We start from the raw sequence: 20,985 nt of genomic DNA on the forward strand, positions 1-20,985 counted from the left end.
CTGCCTGAGTGCTTCCAAATTGGAAAAAAATGTAATCTGTTTTTTTTTTTTTCTTTAAACTGTGAGTGTTGCATTAAGGGGCAGGATGTTTAATCCAACTTTTAAGAGCTTTGCAGTGTGTGTACAAGTTATCTCCTCCTTCTCCTCCTGTTCTTTGCCGCTACCTGTACTGTGCCCTTTACCTCCTCTCATCCCAGCTTTAATCCCACTATTAGTCTGATTCATTCTCTAGATTCATCTTTTCCTAATTTTTTTCTCTTCTACTAAATATTTTCTCAGAAAATTCCAGTTTAATCAGTGTTTAAATTCTCCTACGAAGGTCACTTTTCTTGGGTCATAGAATACTTTGTTCTTTCTCTTCTGCCCCAACAGTTTTTTAGGAGTAAAACGGTTGGTTTGTCTTTCTATTATTTAACGAATTAAAAGTTCAGAGTTAATTTTTTTTACAGGTAGTAATTAATGTAAAGACATTCAGCTGCTGCCCTAAATTTAAAAAATTGAGCAAGAACATTTATATATAGCAGATTAAAAAATTTTTTCTAAAGAAGCACTTTTAAAAATGTGGGAGATGTATACAAGATTAGAGTAGATCTCTATGTTAGCTATAGCTAGTACATAAAGCCTGTGCCTGCACAGCTATTATTGTTTAAAGTTTCAGTTAAAAATGAAGCTATTTGAAATACATTTGGGACAAAACTTAAAATAAATAGTAGTATAGTTGGTATATTGGAGAAGGAAATGGCAGCCCACTCCAGTATTCTAGCCTGGAGAATCCCACGGACAGAGGAGCCTAGGGGGCTACAGTCCACAGGGTTGCAAAGAGTCGGACACGACTGAGCGACTTCACTTCACTAATAGTTGGTATATAGAGGGGGCATACTCATGAAAGCATTACCTGAATGGTTGAATTTGGGAAACCATGTCACAAAGAGAAAATCAGAGTTACAGCTGCATTGTAACTTCCATCTTCCATAATTTTGCGCCTTCAACTTCCATTTCAGAATTATTATCTTTTTATGTGATAAAGCCTTTAAAATTTTCCTTCTCAAGCAAAATGCTTGAAACTCACATTAACATATTTTTTTCAGGATATGGTGTATACACGTTCATGATGTAGAAATTGAGAAGAATGATTTTTAATTTTCCTGAACGCAAGAGTTCATTTATTGTACAAAATATTTTAGTCTAGTTGTAGAAAGAGGAGATTTTATTTACGAATAAAATTAATGAGCCAACAACATAAACTTCGATAACCTTCAAGGAAAAGAAATTAAATCAACATTGCCCTCATTGCTCTGGATTAAACTTATAGTTTTTAAAGCACTTGTTGATATTTTTGCCTATTTTCTATAATGAAGTAAAAATTTCTTGAAAGAAAAAATCATTTCTTATGTGACTGCACTGGGTCTCAGCTGCGGCATGTGGCATCTTCTGTTATGGTATGTGGGGTCCAGTTCCCCAACCAGGGGTTGAATTCAGGCCCCCTGTGCTGGGAGTTTGGACCAGTGGGCCACCAGGGAAGTCCCCCCAAGTTTCTTTTTTGACAAAGAAAAGTCATAGCTCATGTTGTAATCTACAGTGCTGACCTTGTACTTTAGAGAAGGATTTCATGTATGTGTGTAATTGAAACTTCTCTTTACACTCAAAAACAATTTTTGTTACCTTTTCCCAGTTGTCAGAATGCTACCATATTAGATTCATTCTTTTAGTAAGCATTGCTTCTTCCCTCCTTCATAATACATTGCTCCTGTCATAGGAAGCATTTTAACCAATAAGCACTTTAGGAAGCATGCTTTCTTTCATGCCTAGAGAAAACCACATGTATCCATTAGGAAAGCATTTGCCTGCAAGTAAGAGAAAACACCAGAGAAGGCAATGGCACCCCACTCCAGTACTCTTGCCTGGAAAATCCCATGGACGGAGGAGCCTGGTGGGCTGCAGTCCATGGGGTCGCTAAGAGTTGGAGACGACTGAGCGACTTCACTTTCACTTTTCACTTTCATGCACTGGAGAAGGAAATGGCAACCCACTCCAGTGTTCTTGCCTGGAGAATCCCAGGGACGGGGGAGCCTGGTGGGCTGCCGTCTATGGGGTCGCACAGAGTCGGACACGACTGAAGTGACTTAGCAGCAAGAGAAAACACACAATGAGTTAAACCAATAGTGATTCCTTTTCTTCTCACATAATGAGAAGGCCACAGATGGGTGTTTACAGACATTCATGCAGCTCCTCAAAAGTACCAACATCAACCTTCCTTCATGGTCACACAATAAACTGCACAAGTCTGGACAAAATATCTATTCTCAGCAAAAGAAGGAGGCAGCAAAGAAGGAAAGTGTTACACTACCAGATGTACTCCTTTTTATGAGAATTTCATTCAAAAGCTTTTCCAGAAGACCCTCAGTAGTTTTCTGCCTCTGTCACATGGCTACCTATGTTGCAAGGATGCTGGGGAAAGAGTAGCTGGCTTTTCAGCTTCTAAATTGGGAGGAACAAGAAGGGGTAAATGTAATTTCAAGTGATTGAATAAACAAGGGGAAAAAAAGGAGCATTGAAATAAGATTAAAAGATTGAAAAGGAAAAAGGAAAAACTAAATGGTAACAATAATACTTATTTTTGTTTATTTGCTGAGACCTTACTCTGTACCATGTACTATGCTATCTTATATATATTTCATCTCATTCTCACAAAAACCCTACAAAGTAGATAAGATCATTTGCTACTTACAGACGGGAAAACCCAAGTTACTGCATGCCCAAGGACTTGTATTCAGGTCGAGATTTGACCTGAGCTTACTCTGACTTCAACATTGCCTCTCCTGAGACCAGCCCTTAGAATGTGTGGTTTTCTCTTCACTGTGGGTCCCATTAGGTACTTCTCCAGAATGCTGCAGTAGATTGCATACTGCCTGAAATGCAGGGGAAATTTTCAGGCCTCGTTTAATGAGGTGGATTGAACCAAGAATGCTTGAATAGTTCTAGCAAACGCCACTGCAGCACTTTCCTCTGCAATAATTACCTTTCATCATTCAGGTTTTCTGCTCTTGGAACTCATTACTTCAATTCTGAATTCTGATCTGATGCACAAGAGGATTCCATACATATTGAGTGCTTTGAGATGGGCTTCTATTTTAGGAGGATTCTGTTCATAAGCAGCTCATAGAGGCCTGTTTGTCTATTTAGAGTTGTACAGTCAGCTACTCTTGGCCAATTATCTTGGTGTGTTCATGCAAGGTCACCTTCAAGATTCAATCCTATGTAGGTCAGTTACTTTTATCCAGAGAGAAATTCTATCCTACAGATTGGTTCTTAGTCTGGTTATTTATGGGAGTTCCTAAGAGAGATTTTCATTCACTCATACACTCAGTGAAAGGATACTAAGGAATCAAAGATGAATATGATCTCTGACTATACTATGAGACAACTGAGAACTAAGAGTGTGCCTTGGTCATTTTTTTCTTTCAATTTTAACACTGTGCCTGGGATTTATTAACTACTCAGTAACCTTACATATTGATTCAACACATATTTGATCAGAGCTCATTTTGTGCCAGGCACTAGAAGCACAGCAGTAAACAAGACAGATGTGATTCTCATTACCTGTGAAACAGATGCTCTTGTGGGGAGATAAACAGTGAAAAGTTAGTAGAATCATAAAATAGAGAAACAAGGTCCAGATGTCCATCAGTAGGAGAATGGATAAAGAACAAAGTTATACCATGCTTTACTACTCAGCAATGAGGATGAACAAGCTATTGCTACCCCCAACCATGAGCCAGAATCTCATAATGCTTGACTGCACTGACATCAGGTTCAAAAACAGACAAAATCTGTCTCTGATGATAGAAGTCAGGTAACCTTTGGAGAGGGGCAATGCTTTTGGGAAAGTACAGGAGCTTCTGGGGTCCAGGTCATCTTGAAAAGAGAATTATTTCCACAGGAAATTTCACTGTGTGAAGATGTCTCGTGCTCTGTGCTTAGGGTGTATATTTTTCTACATGCAGGTTATAATTCAGTTAAATTTATCTCAGAAAAGATATATGCTGACTGTGGTAATGGTTGTGGAGGAAATGCACAGGGTCTAGGGCAACTTGATAGAGAGCAGTTTAGGGGAGCATCATGGTAGGCAGGGTGGGCTGAGAAGACCTTCCTGGCAGATACCAAGTAGGCTGAGTCTTCAGGGTGAGAAGTTGACAGCCTTGGGGAGAGGAAGGGGAAGAGTATCCCTGGCAGGGGGAATGGCAGGTGCAAAGGCTTCTGGGAAAGAAAGGTCAGGGTGCACTGAGAAGGAGAAAAGAGGTCAGTGTGGCCAGAGCAGAGTAAGTGGAGAACACAGTGGGACCAGAGGCTGGGAGTGTACAGAGGCCGCATTATTTAGGGCCATGGACATTTGGTCTGTGGTCTGCCCCTTGTCACTGGACTTTTCTTTTGATCTGGAGAGTGGGCTAAGATCCTTGGCTACATCATCCCGGGTCCTATTCATCTCTCCAGAGAAGCCTTAAGAAGTTGGTTTTGTAATCCCCATGTTATGTTGGGTTAGCCAAAAAATCTGTTCGAGTTTTATAACAGCTCACAGAAAAGCCCAAATGAACTTTTTGGCTAGTCCAGCACAGGAAGAGCAAAGGCTCGGGGATAATAACTTTCCCAAGGTCACCCACTTTGGAAATGCGGGGTTTCACTAGTATTTGTACTCACATCTCTCTGACTCCAAGCCCACATTTTCAACTCCTGGCTCCTGACCCCACCTCTAAGGACTGGTGCTCAGAACAACTTCACAGTCCAATGCATGTACACTTAGAGTTGTGACCAAAGATATGAACAAGTAGAAAATTCCTCCTGGGAAAGTAGTTCAGGGGCTGGATTTTGTGGATACATAATGAATTTTCCCATAGGCGTGCTTTCTTGAGGGAATGGTAGGCAAAGACTTAAGAATGAATCATCACAGCAGCTGATGTCCATTGAGCATTCATGTTGTTCCAGGTTCCGTAATGAATAGTTTACTTATTCCAGTTCACCCTGAGAACAATCCTATGAGGTCACTATTGGCCCCATTTTACAGATAAAAAACCGAGGTGTGCAGAAGTTAGTTGTTTGCCTAGTGAGATATAACTAGTGAGTTGACTAAATGGTGCAATGTTTGTTTGATTCGTCGTGAGAAAAGAAGTGAACATGGATGGGCAGGTGTCAAGCCCAGACATAAACACATTCTAGAATTCATGTCCTTAACTCTCCTGCCTGGAGCTTGGGGTATCCAGGGAAGTGGGGGATGTTTTGTAAGGCTTCATGACTTGGGTTCTATGAACTCAATTGAAATGAATATTCCTGGAGGCCTTCTCTTTTTGGCAGGGATTTTTTTTTTTTAAATAAACGATTCCATTTGTGGGAATTAAAATTTTATATTGGAGTATATGTAGCTGACTCACAATGTTCGGTTAATTTCAGGTGTACAGCAAAGTGATTCAGTTACATATATACATATATCCATTTCGGATTTGGTTTTGAGATTTTTATAATCTGTAATCTCTCTCCTCTGAAACCCTAAACCATACTTTTGTGTGTTTTTTGTATGCTTTTCCTCTCCACCTAGACTGCAGGGTCCTTGAGGGCAATCTTTTACTGCTTTTGATTCGTCAGGGCCTAGCCCTGGTGGGTGAGATGAGAAATGGTGTGTTTTGTTGGTCTCAGGGCCTGGGGCAGGGCCAGGGCCAGGCAGGCAATAAGTTATCTGTAAATATTTCTTGAATAAATGAGCACTAGGCTTGTTTAACAAAAGGTAAGAGTGATAATGGATATGGCTTGGGTCAGCAATCCTTGTCTTCGAGATTGTGTGCATCTCATTTTATGTTAATTATTGAAGCAATTAAGGCAAAAGCACAGTTTATGGTTTTCCTTTCCATTCCTGCGCCATCACCTCACTGCATCCAACTCCCAAATCTAGCAGAGTTGGTATGGATCCAGACTTGGAAGGAATTCTGAGCAAGAAATTCTGTAAGATGCTTCAGCTAGTTCTGTACTGTAAAGATTTGTGACTCAAATCAGCCTGCTTAAAAGAAATTCATGTGATGGTGACATTTTTATGAGCAAATCAACTGCTGCCTGATATTTCAGTGTATATAACTATAACTATGATTTTCTGTACAACTCCACTGATAATCAATATACTCAGGTTAGAACAGTAAAGCTTACACAGCGTAGAAGTGAGTTATTCCCTGCTCTAGGCCCATGCTGTACTTGGTGCATGTGGCTACTCAACACTTGCAGTGGGGTTGTTCTGAACTGGGATGTACTTTAGGTGTACATGGGTTTCCCTGGTGGTTCAGACTGGTAAAGAGTCCACCTGCAATGCAGGAGATCCGGGTTTGATCTCTGGGTTGGGAAGATCCCCTGGAGAAGGAAATGGCAACCCACTCCCAGTATTCTTGCCTGGAGAATTCCATTGACAGAGGAGCCGGGGGGCTATAGTCCATGGGGTCACATAGACTCGGATACGACTGAGCAACTAAAACACACACAGACACACACACACACACACACGTTGAATTCAAAAACATAGTATAAAAAAAGAATGTAAACTATTTTATTAGTAATTTCTCTAATAGTTACAATCAATGTGATAGTATCTTGACGTGTTGGGACTAATGAAGTATACGAAAATTCATGTTACCTGCTTTTTACTTTTTGATATGTGACTAGAAAATGAAGATTATTAGAAAATGTAAAATTACACTGACATTGGCCACTGGTATTCTAGAAAAAAACAGCTATGAATCTGATACAAATCTAACTCCTTTGTGCTGCTCAGTTGCTAAATCCTGTCTGACTCTTTTGTGACCCCATGGACTTTAACCCTCCAGGCTCTTCTGTCCATGGGATTTCCCCAGGCAAGAATACTGGAGTGGGTTGCCATTTCCTTCTACAGGGGATCTTCCCAACCCAGGGGTCGAACCTGCATCTCCAGCCTTGGCCCGTATGCTCTTTACCACTAAGCCACCAGGGAAGCCCTCTACGTCTGCCTCCAAATTCACCATTCCCCAGTTCTCCCAAAGTACGAAAAATTAGCTAAAGCACCCCAACTTTCGTGTATATCTGTTTTCAAAAATCTGTTCTGCTTCAATTCATTTCCTGATGGAGTCAAAACTCACACCAGGCTTCAGTCTCCTATAGCTTTTAGCCTTATTTTCTACTAGCAAAACTTTCTTTGACTCAAGTGATGAAAACACTCTCAATGTATATAGAAACTCATTATTAAAAAAAAATAAAAGAACTTGTATCATGTCACTGAATAGCTATAACTATCCCAAGGTAGTGAGTAATTAGGATTATTACCATTTTGCAAGTAAGAAAACTGAGGATGAGATAACATTTATTTATTTAATCATGGCCCTATTCCAGCAATGAATTGTAAGTTTGGCCAACTCAGAAAACATAAGTCACTTTTCCAAGATGACACAGGGGTTGATAGAACTGGGCCTGAAATGATCTGCTTCATCTTTCTACTAGAGCAGCGGTTCTCAGACACAGCATCCTATGGTCAATTAGGAGGTGTACAAAAAGTGAAAGTTACTGAGTCGTGTCTGATTCTTTGTGACCGCATGGATTGTAGCCCACCAGACTCTTCTGTTCATGGAATTCTCCAGGCAAGAATATTGGAGTGAGTTGCCATGCCCTTCTCCAGAGGATCATCCCAACTCAGGGAATCAAACCTGATCTCTTTTGTCTCCTGCATTGCAGGTAGATTCTTTACTGTCTGAGCCACCAGAGAAACCCATGACTTTGTATGAATAACATTTAAAAGAGCAAAGTTTTTAGCTGACTTTCTTTTTAGCTAAATTAGAAATGATGAAAGGATGTTCAAAAATAATTTATCTTCTATACACTTCATTCATTCATCCATTTAACATGAATACCTGGCATGTATTAAGGCACTAAGTTGGCCCTGGGGAAACATCAGTGAACAAAATAGCAAGAAGAGACAGATCATCTAACAAATTTGATCATAACAAATAGTGTTGGTGATGGACAGGGAGGCCTGGCGTGCTGCGATTCATGGGGTCGCAAAGAGTTGGACACGACTGAGCGACTGAACTGAACTGAACTGAACAAGTAGTTAGAATACATGATGTGGCCTTGAATTACTTAGCAGGCAAATATAGGCTAGGGTTTGGGAAGGGCTTCCTGAGACTGAAAGACAGTGGAACACAGCTAGATAAGGGAGGGAGAAGAGAAAATAAACAGGAATCTTTCAGGGATGCTTTCCTAAGTGGGGAAGAAAGGCAGGCTTGATGACGTAGAGAATCACATATAACCTACTGCTCCAGTTATCTATGCCACACCCTGGAATAACAGTACAGTTTAAAAACTTTTGTCTATTTCCATGCTGCACTTAGCAGGATACCCCCAAGCTTTATTGAAATATGATTGAAATATAACATACATAGGTTTAAGACATTCAGTGTGGCAATTCAGTCCATGCATATTCTACAGAATCTTACCACAAGAAGGTTGGTTAACACTTATATCCCCTCACATAATTACCATTTTTCTCTTGTGATAGCATGTAACATTACTCTCTTTACAACTTTCAAGTACTTAATAGAGTAATATAAATTATAGCCACTATGTTAATCCATATTAGAATTCTAGAACTTACTCATCTTATGGCTAGAAATTTTCACTCTTTGATCCCATTTCCCCCACCCCCAGCCCCCAGTACCCACTATTGTAGTCTCTATGTCTCTATTTTTATGAGTTCAGCTTTTTTAGATTCTGCATATGTGAGAGCATACAATATTTGTCTTTGTCTGTCTGACTTATTTCATTTAGCATAGTGCCTTCAAGGTCCCTAGGTGTTATTGCAAAAGGAGGATTTTCTTGTTGTGGCTGAATAATATTCCAATGTGTGTGTGTGTGTACGTATGATAATATTCCAATGTATGTATTATGAATGTATATGTATGTGCGTATGTACACACACCCATATATACATATCAAATTTTCTTTCCCTGTTCATACATTGATGAGCAGTAGGTTGTTTCCATATTTTGGTTATTATAAATAATACTGCAATGAACATGGGAAGGAGTTATCTCTTCAAGAGAGTGTCTTCCTTCCCTTCCTGGGAATGTATACCTAGAAGTGGGATTGCTAGAGCATATGGTAGTTGTATTTTTAATTTTTTCAAAAACCACAGTGGCTGTACCAATTCTAGCAACGGTTAATAGAATTCCCTTTTCTCAACACCTTTGCCAACACTTATATCTTATCTTTTTGATAATAGCTACTCTAGCAGGTGTGTGGTGATTGCGGTTTTGATTGGCATTTCCCTCATGATGAGTAAAATGGAGCATCTTTTCATGTACTTAGTGGCCATTTGTATGTCTTCTGTGGGAAAATGTCTATTCAAGCCCTCTGCCCATTTTTTAATCTTTTTTTTTTTCTATTGAGGTATATGTCTTATGGGTATTAACCTCTTACCAGGCAAATGATTTGAAAATATTTTCTCCCATTCCATAGATTGTATTTCCTTTTGCTGATTGTTTCTTTGGCTATGTGGCAGCTTTTTAGTTTAATATAGTCTCATCTGTTTATTTTTGATGTTATTCTTTGTGATTTTGGTGTGATATCCAAAAAATCATTGCCAAGACCAATGTCAGGAAGCTTTACCCTATGTTTTCCTCTGTAGGATAACAGTTCCAGGTCTTACATTTAAGTCTTTAACATATTTGAACTAATTTTTGTGAAAGTGATAGTCATTCAGTCATGTCTCACTCTTTGTGACAACATGGGCTGTAGTCCATGGAATTCTCCAGGCCAGAATACTGGAGGGGGTAGCCTTTCCCTTCTCCAAGGGATCTTCCTAACCCAGGGATTGAACCCAGGTCTCCCAAATTGGGGGCAGATTCTTTACCAGCTGAGCCACAGGGAAGCTCAAGAATACTGGAATGGGTGGCTTATCCCTTCTCCAGTGGATCTTCCTGACCCCAGGAATTGAACCAGGATCTCCTGCACTGCAAGCGGATTCTTTACCAACTGAGTTATCAGGGAAGTGTTTGTGTGTGTGTGTGGTAGAAGATAGGAGTGCAGTTTCATTCTGATGCATGTGAATATCTGGTTTTCCAATATCGTTTATTGAAGACATTGTCCTTTACCTATTAAGTATTCTTAGCTCCCTTGCCGTATATTAGTGAGTCATGTATATGTGGGTTAATTTCTGGGTTCTCCCACCTTGGTGGATATCTGCCAATAAAATAAAAAAATAATAATTGAATGCAAAACTGGGAAGAAATGTATGGTAGCAACCCATTATCTATCATTTCCACCATGGAAATACAATAGATGTAAATAATCTCAAAAACACAAATAATCAAAGAATCAGGAAGCATTGAATTCTGAGTTTTTGAATTTTGTTTTTAATATAAATTAGCTCTAATTTATATTAATTTTTAGTAATGATATGTTTAACAGCTGCCTCACAGAATTTCTGCAAATATAGCAGTCAGCTTCCACATGCCAGTACACGCCAGCTCCAGCATGCCAATGGGCCTGGCATCTTCAATATAAAGCAACTGTGACCCTTGTTTAGAGAAGGTCCTCACCATCTCCTCCTCCTCTGTTTCTTACAGATCAGCAAACAACAGCTGCAGACAGTCAAGGACCGGTTTCAGGCTTTCCTCAATGGGGAAACCCAAATCGTGGCTGACGAAGCCTTTATGAACGCTGTCCAGAGTTACTATGAGGTAAGGTTCACCGCACAGAAGAATGCCGACACTGCTCAAACCTGGAGTCTGGGGTTTCTGAAATACTGGTCAGTGAGAACAGTAGCTTTGGCCTTCTACAGGGCCATCCTTCTTGAGGTCAAGGGGTCTGTGATTGATTATAACTTTAAGGAGTATAAAGAAGCATTTTGTTCAAGGGGTGAGGGAAACTGTAAATTGTTATACCAGGAAGAGTGGTGAGTGTTTTACATACCATTTATTGTTTAATCTTGACAACAGTGATATTATTCCCATTTTACTGATGAAGAGACTGAGGCTCAAGGAAGTTAGGTCAATTTTTCAAAGTCACACAGCTATTAAAATGCCTTCCTCCTTTTTTCCTTTCTTTACTCAGTTTTTAGGTAGAAAATTGTTTTAAAACAAAAACACTGGTGTCCCTGCCTCAGTCAATGAGCACATGCTTATTCTGCCCTTGAGCGCTGTGTTTCTCAGTAGATGTTTTAAAAATGTTCATTGATTGATTCAGTGAAACGCTCCTTCTTGTTGCTAAGCATTTGACTCCTTCTTTCATGGAAAGAGTGGAGCAAGATTGCAATGAGATCTTGTGAAAATATTATTGATTGGTTTGCTAGTTAGCCTTTAATAGTAAACAGCCTTTGTGTCCTTGATGTTTGCTAGGTCCGTCCACAGACTCATTTTGCATGCTATTTTTTCCTCAATGAAATTTCTATTTGGATCTGTTTTAGAAGTCTGATTTGTTTTTATATATGTCAGATTTAATTTTTTTTTTCATTTTACAAACAGTGTTAATGACTGCCAATAAGGGTCGAATTTAGTGCTTCATCTGATGTGATATATTTTTTGGTTAGATTTAAGGGCGAATGGAAATGAGATCTGCAATTACAGTGTTTGTGTGGCAGTGAATAACCTAAATATATTTAAGAAGGTTCTGTTTAGAAACTGCCAGGGCTTGAAACCAATTATCCCCCCTTTTATCAAAATCTGGAAACCAGTTGAGACCAGGCAGACACTTATCAATAATTCTCCATGTTTAGAGTAATTCATGAGTTTGTAAATTTGCAGATTGCAGATCTTAATTAGAAAGCTCATTTGACTAATGATATAAATTACAAGAAAGCACCATTTCTATCTATTAATTAAATTTGAAAATTAATAGTCATCAACTTGCTAATGAGTCTCTGGAAATTACCATGATATCTATAGTGGTCCTGATATTTTCCTCTATAGTGGCTAGTTTATTTGAAAGGGCTTCTGTTTAGTCTGATGAGAATATAGACATAAAGAAATTACTGAATATTTAATATTGAGATCTGACTAACAGGAAATAATGTCAGGTACTAATTATTTACTGTATTCATTAGTAAAGCTTTAGAGTGTCTTGAGATTCATGTTTCTTGGGAAGCCTAATCCTCTGAAGCAAAGGTCCCTAGTCAAGGCGTCAGGATTGATACATCACTTGGGAGTGCTCCAAGTTGATTACTCATCACTTTCTCTCTCTGCTTTCATTCTTGGGCAGTGGAGAGCTAGCATCTCTTCCTCTGCCCAGTTGCAGAGTCCCATCCCTTCCTCTGGGACCCAGTCGCTTTTATGTCAGTGTTTGCCTCACCAGGTAGACCAAGGATCAGACCCAGGACAGACACCACCTCTGGAGCTGGAGTGCAGGTTCAGTCCCACTGGAACCATTTGTGTTGAAATGGCCTGGTTTCCCATTAAGAAACTGGGATGCTTTTTAATAGAAGGGGGAATGTATGCTTAAGAGCCAAAACCAACAGACAGTCTCCTAAATTCTCAACCTCCACTCCCCTACACATACTCTCTCTCTCCATCCCACCATACCAACCCTGATATATATGTCCCAGTATACAAGTGATAATGACAACTTAAAAACAAACAAACAAAAACATTTTCTCCAAAAGTTCTGAGATTACTATAGTCAGTTATTAATACTAAAGTCAGTTTCTGGAAATACCATTGTTTTGCAAAGACAATAATGCTTTGTCAACCTGCTAGAGTAGTAATGAGCATTATTTTTTTTTAATAAAGGGAGTGGGGAGCCACTGTCCTTTTTCCATCTGTGCCCACCCACATCCAGCCCAGTCTGAGCCCAGCTGCCCAGCATTCATTGCAAGCTAGTCAGGCCTGGAAGCAGAGTGGGCCAGGATAGAGGAAGACCAAGGTTCCCTGTGGCAAAGCAGATCAAGCAGGGAAGGAGATTAATCCTTTAATCTCTTTTATGATGGCTTTGAGGGCTGGGCACCAAGGTGGATGCTCTGAGATCTAGCTCAGCAACTTCATCCTGTTTCCATGCCACAGTGCTAATGCATCAGAGAGCCCCCGACCCCGTTTCTCCAGGGCCCCCACATTTTTCTAACTCTCAGCTCTTTTAAGACAAATTGTGAAACATAAGCCCTCCCAACCTCCATCCTCATCCTTACCTCCCTCCCCATTTACCTGCTTAATTTTCGTTCCTTCACAGGCTGGCCCTGACAGCAGTGAGATGAGGCAGATGGAAAGGTCTTACAGAACCTTGGACCAGGGAGTGTAGAGTACGGTAGACGGCATGCAGACCAGCACTCCTGTTAGAGCAGGACAGCTGCTGTCTGGACTGCAGCCAGCACCACTGCTATGACTGAGTTTCATTTTGTTTCATTTTATTTTTAGCTGATCTTCTCTAACAAAGCCTCAGTTAGTTTTTGTCACACTAAATTTGAATAGTGTATCCAACACAGTTCTTTGATTGGGAGTAACAGAAACTGACTGTCGCTAAATTAAGCCCTAATAACAACAACAACTGTTGTTTTGTTATCAAAAGAGAAAAACCATCTAGAGAGAAGACGGGACGCAGGATAGCTTAGCCTCAGGAAGCTGGGTAGCAGGATATAATCCATACCCCATCACTGGCATGAATCTACTCCAACCCTGTCCCTTTCTTATGCTTCCCCTCTCTGAATCTGAACCCCAGAAGAGGGAGTCTGAATGCCAAGTTCAGGCCCCAGTTCACTACTTGGCAAAGGAAGCGCACGGTCCCGTGAGTGACAGCCCCAGCGAAATAGTGCATAGCAATAAAGGTGTTCTCAGACTGAGGTGCTGTTACACAAGGGGATGGATGGTTGGCAGGCAAAACCTGCAGGTGTCCTCTGCACAGGGTGACATACGTCATTTCATCTTTATCACTGAACTTTTTTTAATCTAAGAAAAGTAGATGTGTGTGTGACCTGGCTATTTTTCTAAAATAAAGCTATACATTTTCATAGGCAAAACCACTATGATTCCTCAGTGGCCTAGGAAAAGAGTAACCAGCCATTCTAAAGGCACTTATTCCTGTGGGAACAACCAGGCAAGGAAGGAGGGAGCAGAGGGCCGAGTGGTTAAGACTAGTAGGGGTCCCCAGCCTCTGGGAGCTAATGTTTGGTGATCTCAGGTGGAGCTGATGTAATAGTAATAGAAATAAAGTGCACAATAAATGTAATGTACTCGAATCATCCAAGAACAATTCCCCTCTCCTCGGTCTATGGAAAAATTGTCTTCCATGAAACTGGTCCTTGGTGTCAAAAAGTTGGGGACCAGAAGCAAGAGGATGAGTTGAGTGTCTGAAAGTGGTGGTGGATTCTGGTTTGGCTGCAAACTGGCTGTGGGACCTCAGCCACCTCTGAGCTTCAGTTTCTTCATCCGTAGTAGTATCTTCCTTGTTGTCAAGATTTCATTCCAAACACACACACTTAGACATACAACCTCATCATAAATCTGCAACAGAAAAGTGCTGTTATGAACATAAGAGCGGAAGGGTGGTGATATAGTGCCCACCTGCTGTACAGAAATAAATGATAAAAGAGGATTGAAAGCTACAGAATCAATCCACTCCCTAGTTTGGGGCCTAGACATGGGGATGGAAGATACAAGGTCAAGGCAGGGGAAAAGGACATAGAAAGGGGCAAGGGAATTACTTTGGTTCCTAACCTACCACCACTTACCATAGGTCATGGCCTCAGATATGTTTCTTAAATTTGCCTAGGTTCCCCTTACTTTCTGACAAAAAAAGTCTTTAAGATCCAAAGATGCTTTTTATTTAAGAAATTTACATGCATCTTGCCTCAGTGAAAGTAAAATCTGTCATTTTCCCACATAGAAAGGGGTGTTTTATATAACTGTGAAAGTCAAACATGTCAATTGTAAAACTAGACAATAGGGAAAAAATGGAAATGAAATGGTTAGGAAAATACCTCTAATCCCATCATGCTAGACAACCACTATTAAATTTTGGTATATGCCTTTCCAGGTATTTTTTGATATATCTATACTTGTAAAGATAGCTCCTTGATTTCCATGTTAAGATGGAAAATAACTAAAAAATGTTAATAACCCATTTGTTTCATCTCACAGTTGTTTTCAATCTTTCTACTTCTGCAAAAGTCACACCTGTGCTAGCTCAATCATCAGTAAAAAGTTTTATTACAGTACCTGTGATGTTCTTAATCAAAAGTTACAGTCCTGTGCCCCAACCCCACTTCACCCCTATGATTGGAAGTCTCTGATTTAGCAGCATATCATGGACATCCTTTGATGCTGATAAAAGAAGAAAAGTTATCTTTTTTCATGGTTGTATAATAATCAATTTAAAAATAACAGTTAACTTTCATTACATTCTTGGAGTAGGCAGCGTGTTCACCAGTTGACTTTCATTGTTTCATTGAGCTCCCTTGCCAATCCTGCACAGCAGGGCGGTTATGATTCCCATTTGAAAGATGATAAAACTGAAGCTCAGAAAGATGAAGTAAGTTGCTCAGCTGACAAAGCCAGCAGCTGGTGGAGCCAGAATTTGATCTCAGGTTGTCTGACACTAGAGCCCACGGTTACCATTACGTGTGTGCCAGTCATCAGAAACATTGTTTTTTTGTAGGTTTTTAAAATCTTATTTACTATAGCATCTAGGTATTTTTCTTATTTACGTTGAAATGATGTGCTTTTGTAGAGCAGGAGAGGATCCGCCTTGTGTTCTCAGCCTGTCTGTAGAGAAGCAGGAGCTGGGCCAGCTTTACCCCATAGCATGTCCCGTCATTAAGTACCGATGCGCTTCTGTGTTTCTAAAACAACCTTGAGGCTGCTTGGCTCTGGCAATGGAGGGAAGGACTGATGGATGAGGCTGAGTTGCTGAATTGACTGCCCTTCACTGTTTCGTATTTATTTGTTTATCTGCCCTCTCCCATTATGACCTGTCTGGGAGTTGGCAGAGAAGCGGGCAGGATTTATGGATGTGCCGCATAGAGCTGTGCCTGGAGTTGAAGTCTCTTGCAAGAGCCACTGAAAAATGAAACAGAAAACAAAACACAAAATACCAGATAGAGCTCCTGGTACAAATGAATTTCAAGGGTCATTTTAGAGACACACAAGTACATTGCCTGCCTGGCTTCCTTTCAGACAAGACTGAGAAGCCAAGACAGATGATGTGCTTGGAAAGTTAGCTTTCTGCTGCCACCGTTTCTCCCTGTGGCCGACTTGCTGCTTTTTTGGCACTTGTCCGTCTCCTCCATCTTCTGCCTCCTTCCTCTATTCTCTTAACATTCCACTCATCTCCTTTTGTTCTGGGGCCTAGTGATTGTATCTTGTGGACAGATGTATCTTGTACCTGTGGACAGATGAAGCCCTCCACTTTTCAGAGTCTTTTCAATTTGATCTTTCTCAGAGAAGGCTGGCTGGTTGAACCCCAGGTAATGGTGAAGGAGTGAGGTTGATACAAGTTAAGTGATTGTCTAAAGCCATCCGCTAGTAGTACAATGAATATATATTTAGTGGCTATTGTGTATAAAGGAAGGACCTGTGGAAAGCAGATAATGTGTGCAGGATCCAGGGATCACCAGTTATGGATGCTGACTAGGACCAGTGTGCCAATATCCTCATTTCGTCCCCAGAGAAGGGCATGGCAACCCACTCCAGTATTCTTGCCTGGAGAATCCCATGGACAGAGGAACCTGGTGGGCTATAGTCCATGGGGTCTCGAAGAGTTAGACACAACTGAGAGACTAACACTTCCTCATTTCTTATCCCCTATTGTCAGGTCTCATGGAAAATATAGTGTCAGTCAATTGTTTTTAAGAGACCAGTGTATTTGTGCTTGCTGGTATCTTCTTTACCGTCTTCCCTCCATCCAGATATAATCTGCATAGGGTCTCTGCTTTGAGATGTCTGCTTTGTTCCTGTTGTTCATTCACTGATTTTCCTCATTCGACATAGCACCAACTATGTGCCAGGCGCTGTCTTAGACACTCAGAAAAAATAATAGGAACAAAGCAGATACAACTCCTGCCTTCTGAGGACTTATATAGTCTATCTGGAGCCTCAGACATTAACTAAAGTTAGAGAGACAAAGGACAGATAGCAGCTGTGGAGGGGCTCTGGGGGAAAGGAATCAGGTGCTGAGAACCTGAAATGGGGTCCCGTTCCAGGTTTGTGGGACGCTGCTATGGACAAATGGAAGGAGAGTGTGGCTTCATTGTTGAGTGAATGTTTTTAAGTCTCCTCTAATATTCACTAGTGCTGACAGCAAGGAATTAACCCCTTTGCATCGCTACCACCGTCACTCACCTGTGCTCATAAGCTGTCTCTCAACTGGCCTCCTGTCTACTCTCCTGGCCTTCTTCAGGTCCATTTTCTACATTAAAGCCAGAGTATGTGAACCTGATTGTGTCCTGTCTAGATTTAAAGCCTTCATTGGCTTCCCAGTGCCCTTCAAATGAGAATTAATGTTCTTAATAGAACCTCCCGTGCCGTTGGCCATCCAGCCCCTTCTACCTATCTTACACTAGTGATTGTATCTTACCTGTGGACAGATGAAGCCCTCCACTTTTCAGAGTCTTTTCAATTTGATCTTTCTCAGAGAAGGCTGGCTGATCATTTCACGCTTCTCTCGCCATAGCCACACTGACTTCTCCTGATTTCCTCAGATCCTCAGTGTGTTTACATATGTTATTCCTTCTTTCATTCTTCTCCTACCCGTCTTTCACATTTCACCTTAAAGGAGTTCTCCAGGAAGGCTTTCCTGACCACATATTGTAATGTATTCCTGGCTACAAGCATGCATGAAGCTGCGCAGTTTCCCTTGGTTAGCACTTGACACAGGTTGTAATGATATTTGTGTGGGATGAATAGGACAATGTCACAGAGGCATGAGGGCTGGGGCAACATCTCTTTCCTCCTCATTCTAACCCTGGCACCTGGCACATGCCTTCCTCCAGACAGTACCTAAAGAAAGGATGAATGGACTCATGAGTAACAGTATAAACTTTACAGCTTAAAAGACAAGCTCAAAGTTGTATAGTTCAACTCCCTCAGTGTATAGATAAGATACTAGAGGATCAGAGAGATGAGGTAACTTACCCAAGGTTACACAGAAAGTTAATGGCAGATCTGGCCTGGGAGTATGGTTTACAGGTCATATCACAGTGTTATACTGTCACTCCAAAAACTTCAAAACTTTGATGCTCTTTGAGATCTAGACCTATAACTGAAACACAGTGTGTTCGTTACATGGAGAAACTACCTGTATTAAGCATTATAGAGTTTCAGGTGAATTGCTAGCTCATTAAAGCTCTTAAAGCCTCGATTCATTTGTAACCTTTTTTTTTTTTTTTAATAATTGATTTTTAAATGAACTCTAAGGTCTCAACTGAGTACCATTCCCAAGCACAGTGGAGCAGGCCATGGCCTCTAGCCTGTGAAACAAATCCTTGGTCCTTTTTCTTTCTGAATTAGTTCATTCAATTGACAATAAATGGAGTCCAACTTTCTAATATCTCTCCTCCCCAAGGAAGGCTTTGTGATGAAGTGGGAGGCAATGAGATGCCCCCAAGCAATCGCCTACCACAGGTATTCTCTGAAATATGACAGGGAAGTGCATATTTGTTCTGCTTCTGGAAGGCTATTTATGCACCTTCTGAACCGTGACTAGGACAGGACATGGCTCAAAAACGTCAGGTGTTTCCTCTTGGTGAATAGGAAGCAGCAGCTTCACTGCCTTGTATGACACCCCAGAACTGTGTAGCTTATATAAGCTTCCAAATGCAGTGAAAGGAAACTGTTGTTAATGGCTGCTCTATCCCAGGATCAAGGCAGCACTAGCAAGATCACCAAGGGCTGTCCCCCCAGGCAGGTGAGACTCATAGGAAAGGGAGGAACCAGGGTGAAGTCAAGAGACCATGCGTTTATAGAGTTGTCCATTTTGAGTTAATGAGTTAAAAAAAAGACTCCTCTCTGAAGTCTTGGCTTTTCCATTTACAAAATGGATTGAGTGTAAGGCCTGCCTTCCTCATTATTCACTCTCAAAGCAGGAGGCTCTACTCTAAAGATGGGTGGGTGATATTTGGGGGAAGAAGAAGGGCACATTTCCGGCCCACGTGGAGTTTACATTTGGGGAGGGGAGACAGGCCTGAAATACATATTTATGTAATCCTTGTTCAATATGAACTGTGATGAGTATCACTGAGAGGATAAAATGAGATATAAATAGTGGACTATGTACTGTGTGAAGTGCTATGACCAGACATCATACCGGCTATTTTACATATAAAAATAATACCCACCACAACAACAACCCACATGGTATTAATATGAACCACCCTTTCAAGTGTTTATCATATATTGACTCATTTATCCCTCATTTAGAAGCACATGAGCTGTAGAAACTACTATTGTCCCAATTTTATAGATGAGAAAACTGAAGTACAAAGAAGCTAATCTGTTGTAAGAAATACGGCCACTAAGTGGCAGAGAAAGGACCCAAGCAGTCTGAGTAACTGAGTCTCTATATCAGGCTGCCTCTCAGGATATGACTGTCTCATTTTATCCTTGCGACAATCTAGGAAATACCAGTCATTCCCATTTTCCAGATTTGGACACAAAGGCAGAACGCCTAAGAGACTCCCCTGAGTTCCCACAGCTAGGAGGTAGCAGTCAGGCTCTGACCCACCCCGGTGCCTCCTGGGATGCCCTCCAAGGGGTCAGCCCCGCCCCCGCCCCAGGAAACACTTCTTCCAGAGCAGCTTTCTGACGTCTGCCCCGTCCCCTCCCGCACAGGTGTTCCTGAAGAGCGACCGCGTGGCACGCATGGTGCAGAGCGGCGGCTGCTCCGCCAACGACTCGCGAGAAGTCTTCAAGAAGCACATTGAGAAACGCGTGCGCAGCCTGCCGGAGATCGACGGCCTCAGCAAGGAGACCGTGCTGAGCTCCTGGATGGCCAAGTTTGATGCCATTTACCGCGGGGAGGAGGACCCCAGGAAGCAGCAGGCCCGGATGACGGCCAGCGCCGCTTCCGAGCTGATTCTGAGCAAAGAGCAACTCTATGAGATGTTCCAGAACATTCTTGGGATCAAGAAGTTCGAGCATCAGCTCCTGTACAATGCTTGCCAGGTAAGGAGCTGTCACCTGGGTCCAGGGCTGTGAGTAAAGCCGGGCCAGGGACTTACCTGGTGGTCCGCGGTGAAGGTCCTCACTTCCACTGCAGGGGTTTCAGGTTGCATCCCTGCTGGGGAACTAATATCCCCCGAGCTGTGCAGCACAGGAAAAAAAAAAAAAAGCAGGGCCTTATGACAGCTTCTATGTTCCCTAGTCATTGTTGCCTTCTGTGCGTATCTTGATTTTTTTAAATGTATTTTTAAATTATATTTTGTAATTTTAATATATTTTAAAATTACATTTTGTAACTGCATTGGTAAAAGTTGAATATGGTCCAGTCTAGAATATTTTCAGGTTTTTCTTTTGATTTTTAAAAGAAATGAAAACATTTTGTGAGTTCCTAAAAATCTCCTGGCCCCTAGATGTTGTGTGTATTGTGTTCAGGGGGTCAGTTGGCCCCTTTATGGAAAGTGTCGTAAGATCAAAATGATTTTTTAAAAAAGATTATGCGCCTTTAAAATAGATGGGATTTACCAGCTGAAGGGCTTCTACTTCCTCATTTGGTGACACAAGTTGGACCTAGCACCTGGTCAAGAGAAATTATTTAAAACAAAACTTCCATAAAACCTGCCTTGTACCCTTATATTAGTCACACCATAAATTTCCAAGTGGATCTGAGGTGGCTAGCTGAGGCTTTGCTTGCATGCCTGCTAATTTGCTACAGTCATGTCCATCTCTGTGCAACCCTGTGGACTGTAGCCTGCCAGGCTCCTCAGTCCATGGGATTCTCCAGAGAAGAATAGTGGAGTGGGTTGCTGTGCCCTCCTCCAGGCTCAGCTTGGGCCCACCCAAAAAGTGCGCTTAT

At 41.3% G+C, this 20,985-nt stretch overlaps 1 protein-coding gene across 15 annotated transcripts in view; it reads left to right on the top strand.

The window, feature by feature from the left end:
• CADPS (calcium dependent secretion activator) overlaps positions 1–20,985 on the top strand; it is a 471,095-nt gene that overhangs the window by 107,570 nt on the left and 342,540 nt on the right. For all 15 annotated transcript variants that reach the window (XM_086367063.1, XM_086367067.1, XM_086367064.1 and 12 more), the window contains exons 2-3: positions 10,623–10,736; positions 19,803–20,135. In XM_086367063.1, the coding sequence (XP_086223189.1) occupies positions 10,623–10,736; positions 19,803–20,135 (447 nt within the window). The remainder of the gene's footprint in view (positions 1–10,622; positions 10,737–19,802; positions 20,136–20,985) is intronic.

This window comes from Bos grunniens, chromosome 22 (genome assembly GCF_055505025.1).
Source record: "Bos grunniens cultivar Pamir isolate PY7600 chromosome 22, Bosgru_T2T1.0, whole genome shotgun sequence".
Classification (NCBI taxonomy): domain Eukaryota; kingdom Metazoa; phylum Chordata; class Mammalia; order Artiodactyla; family Bovidae; genus Bos; species Bos grunniens.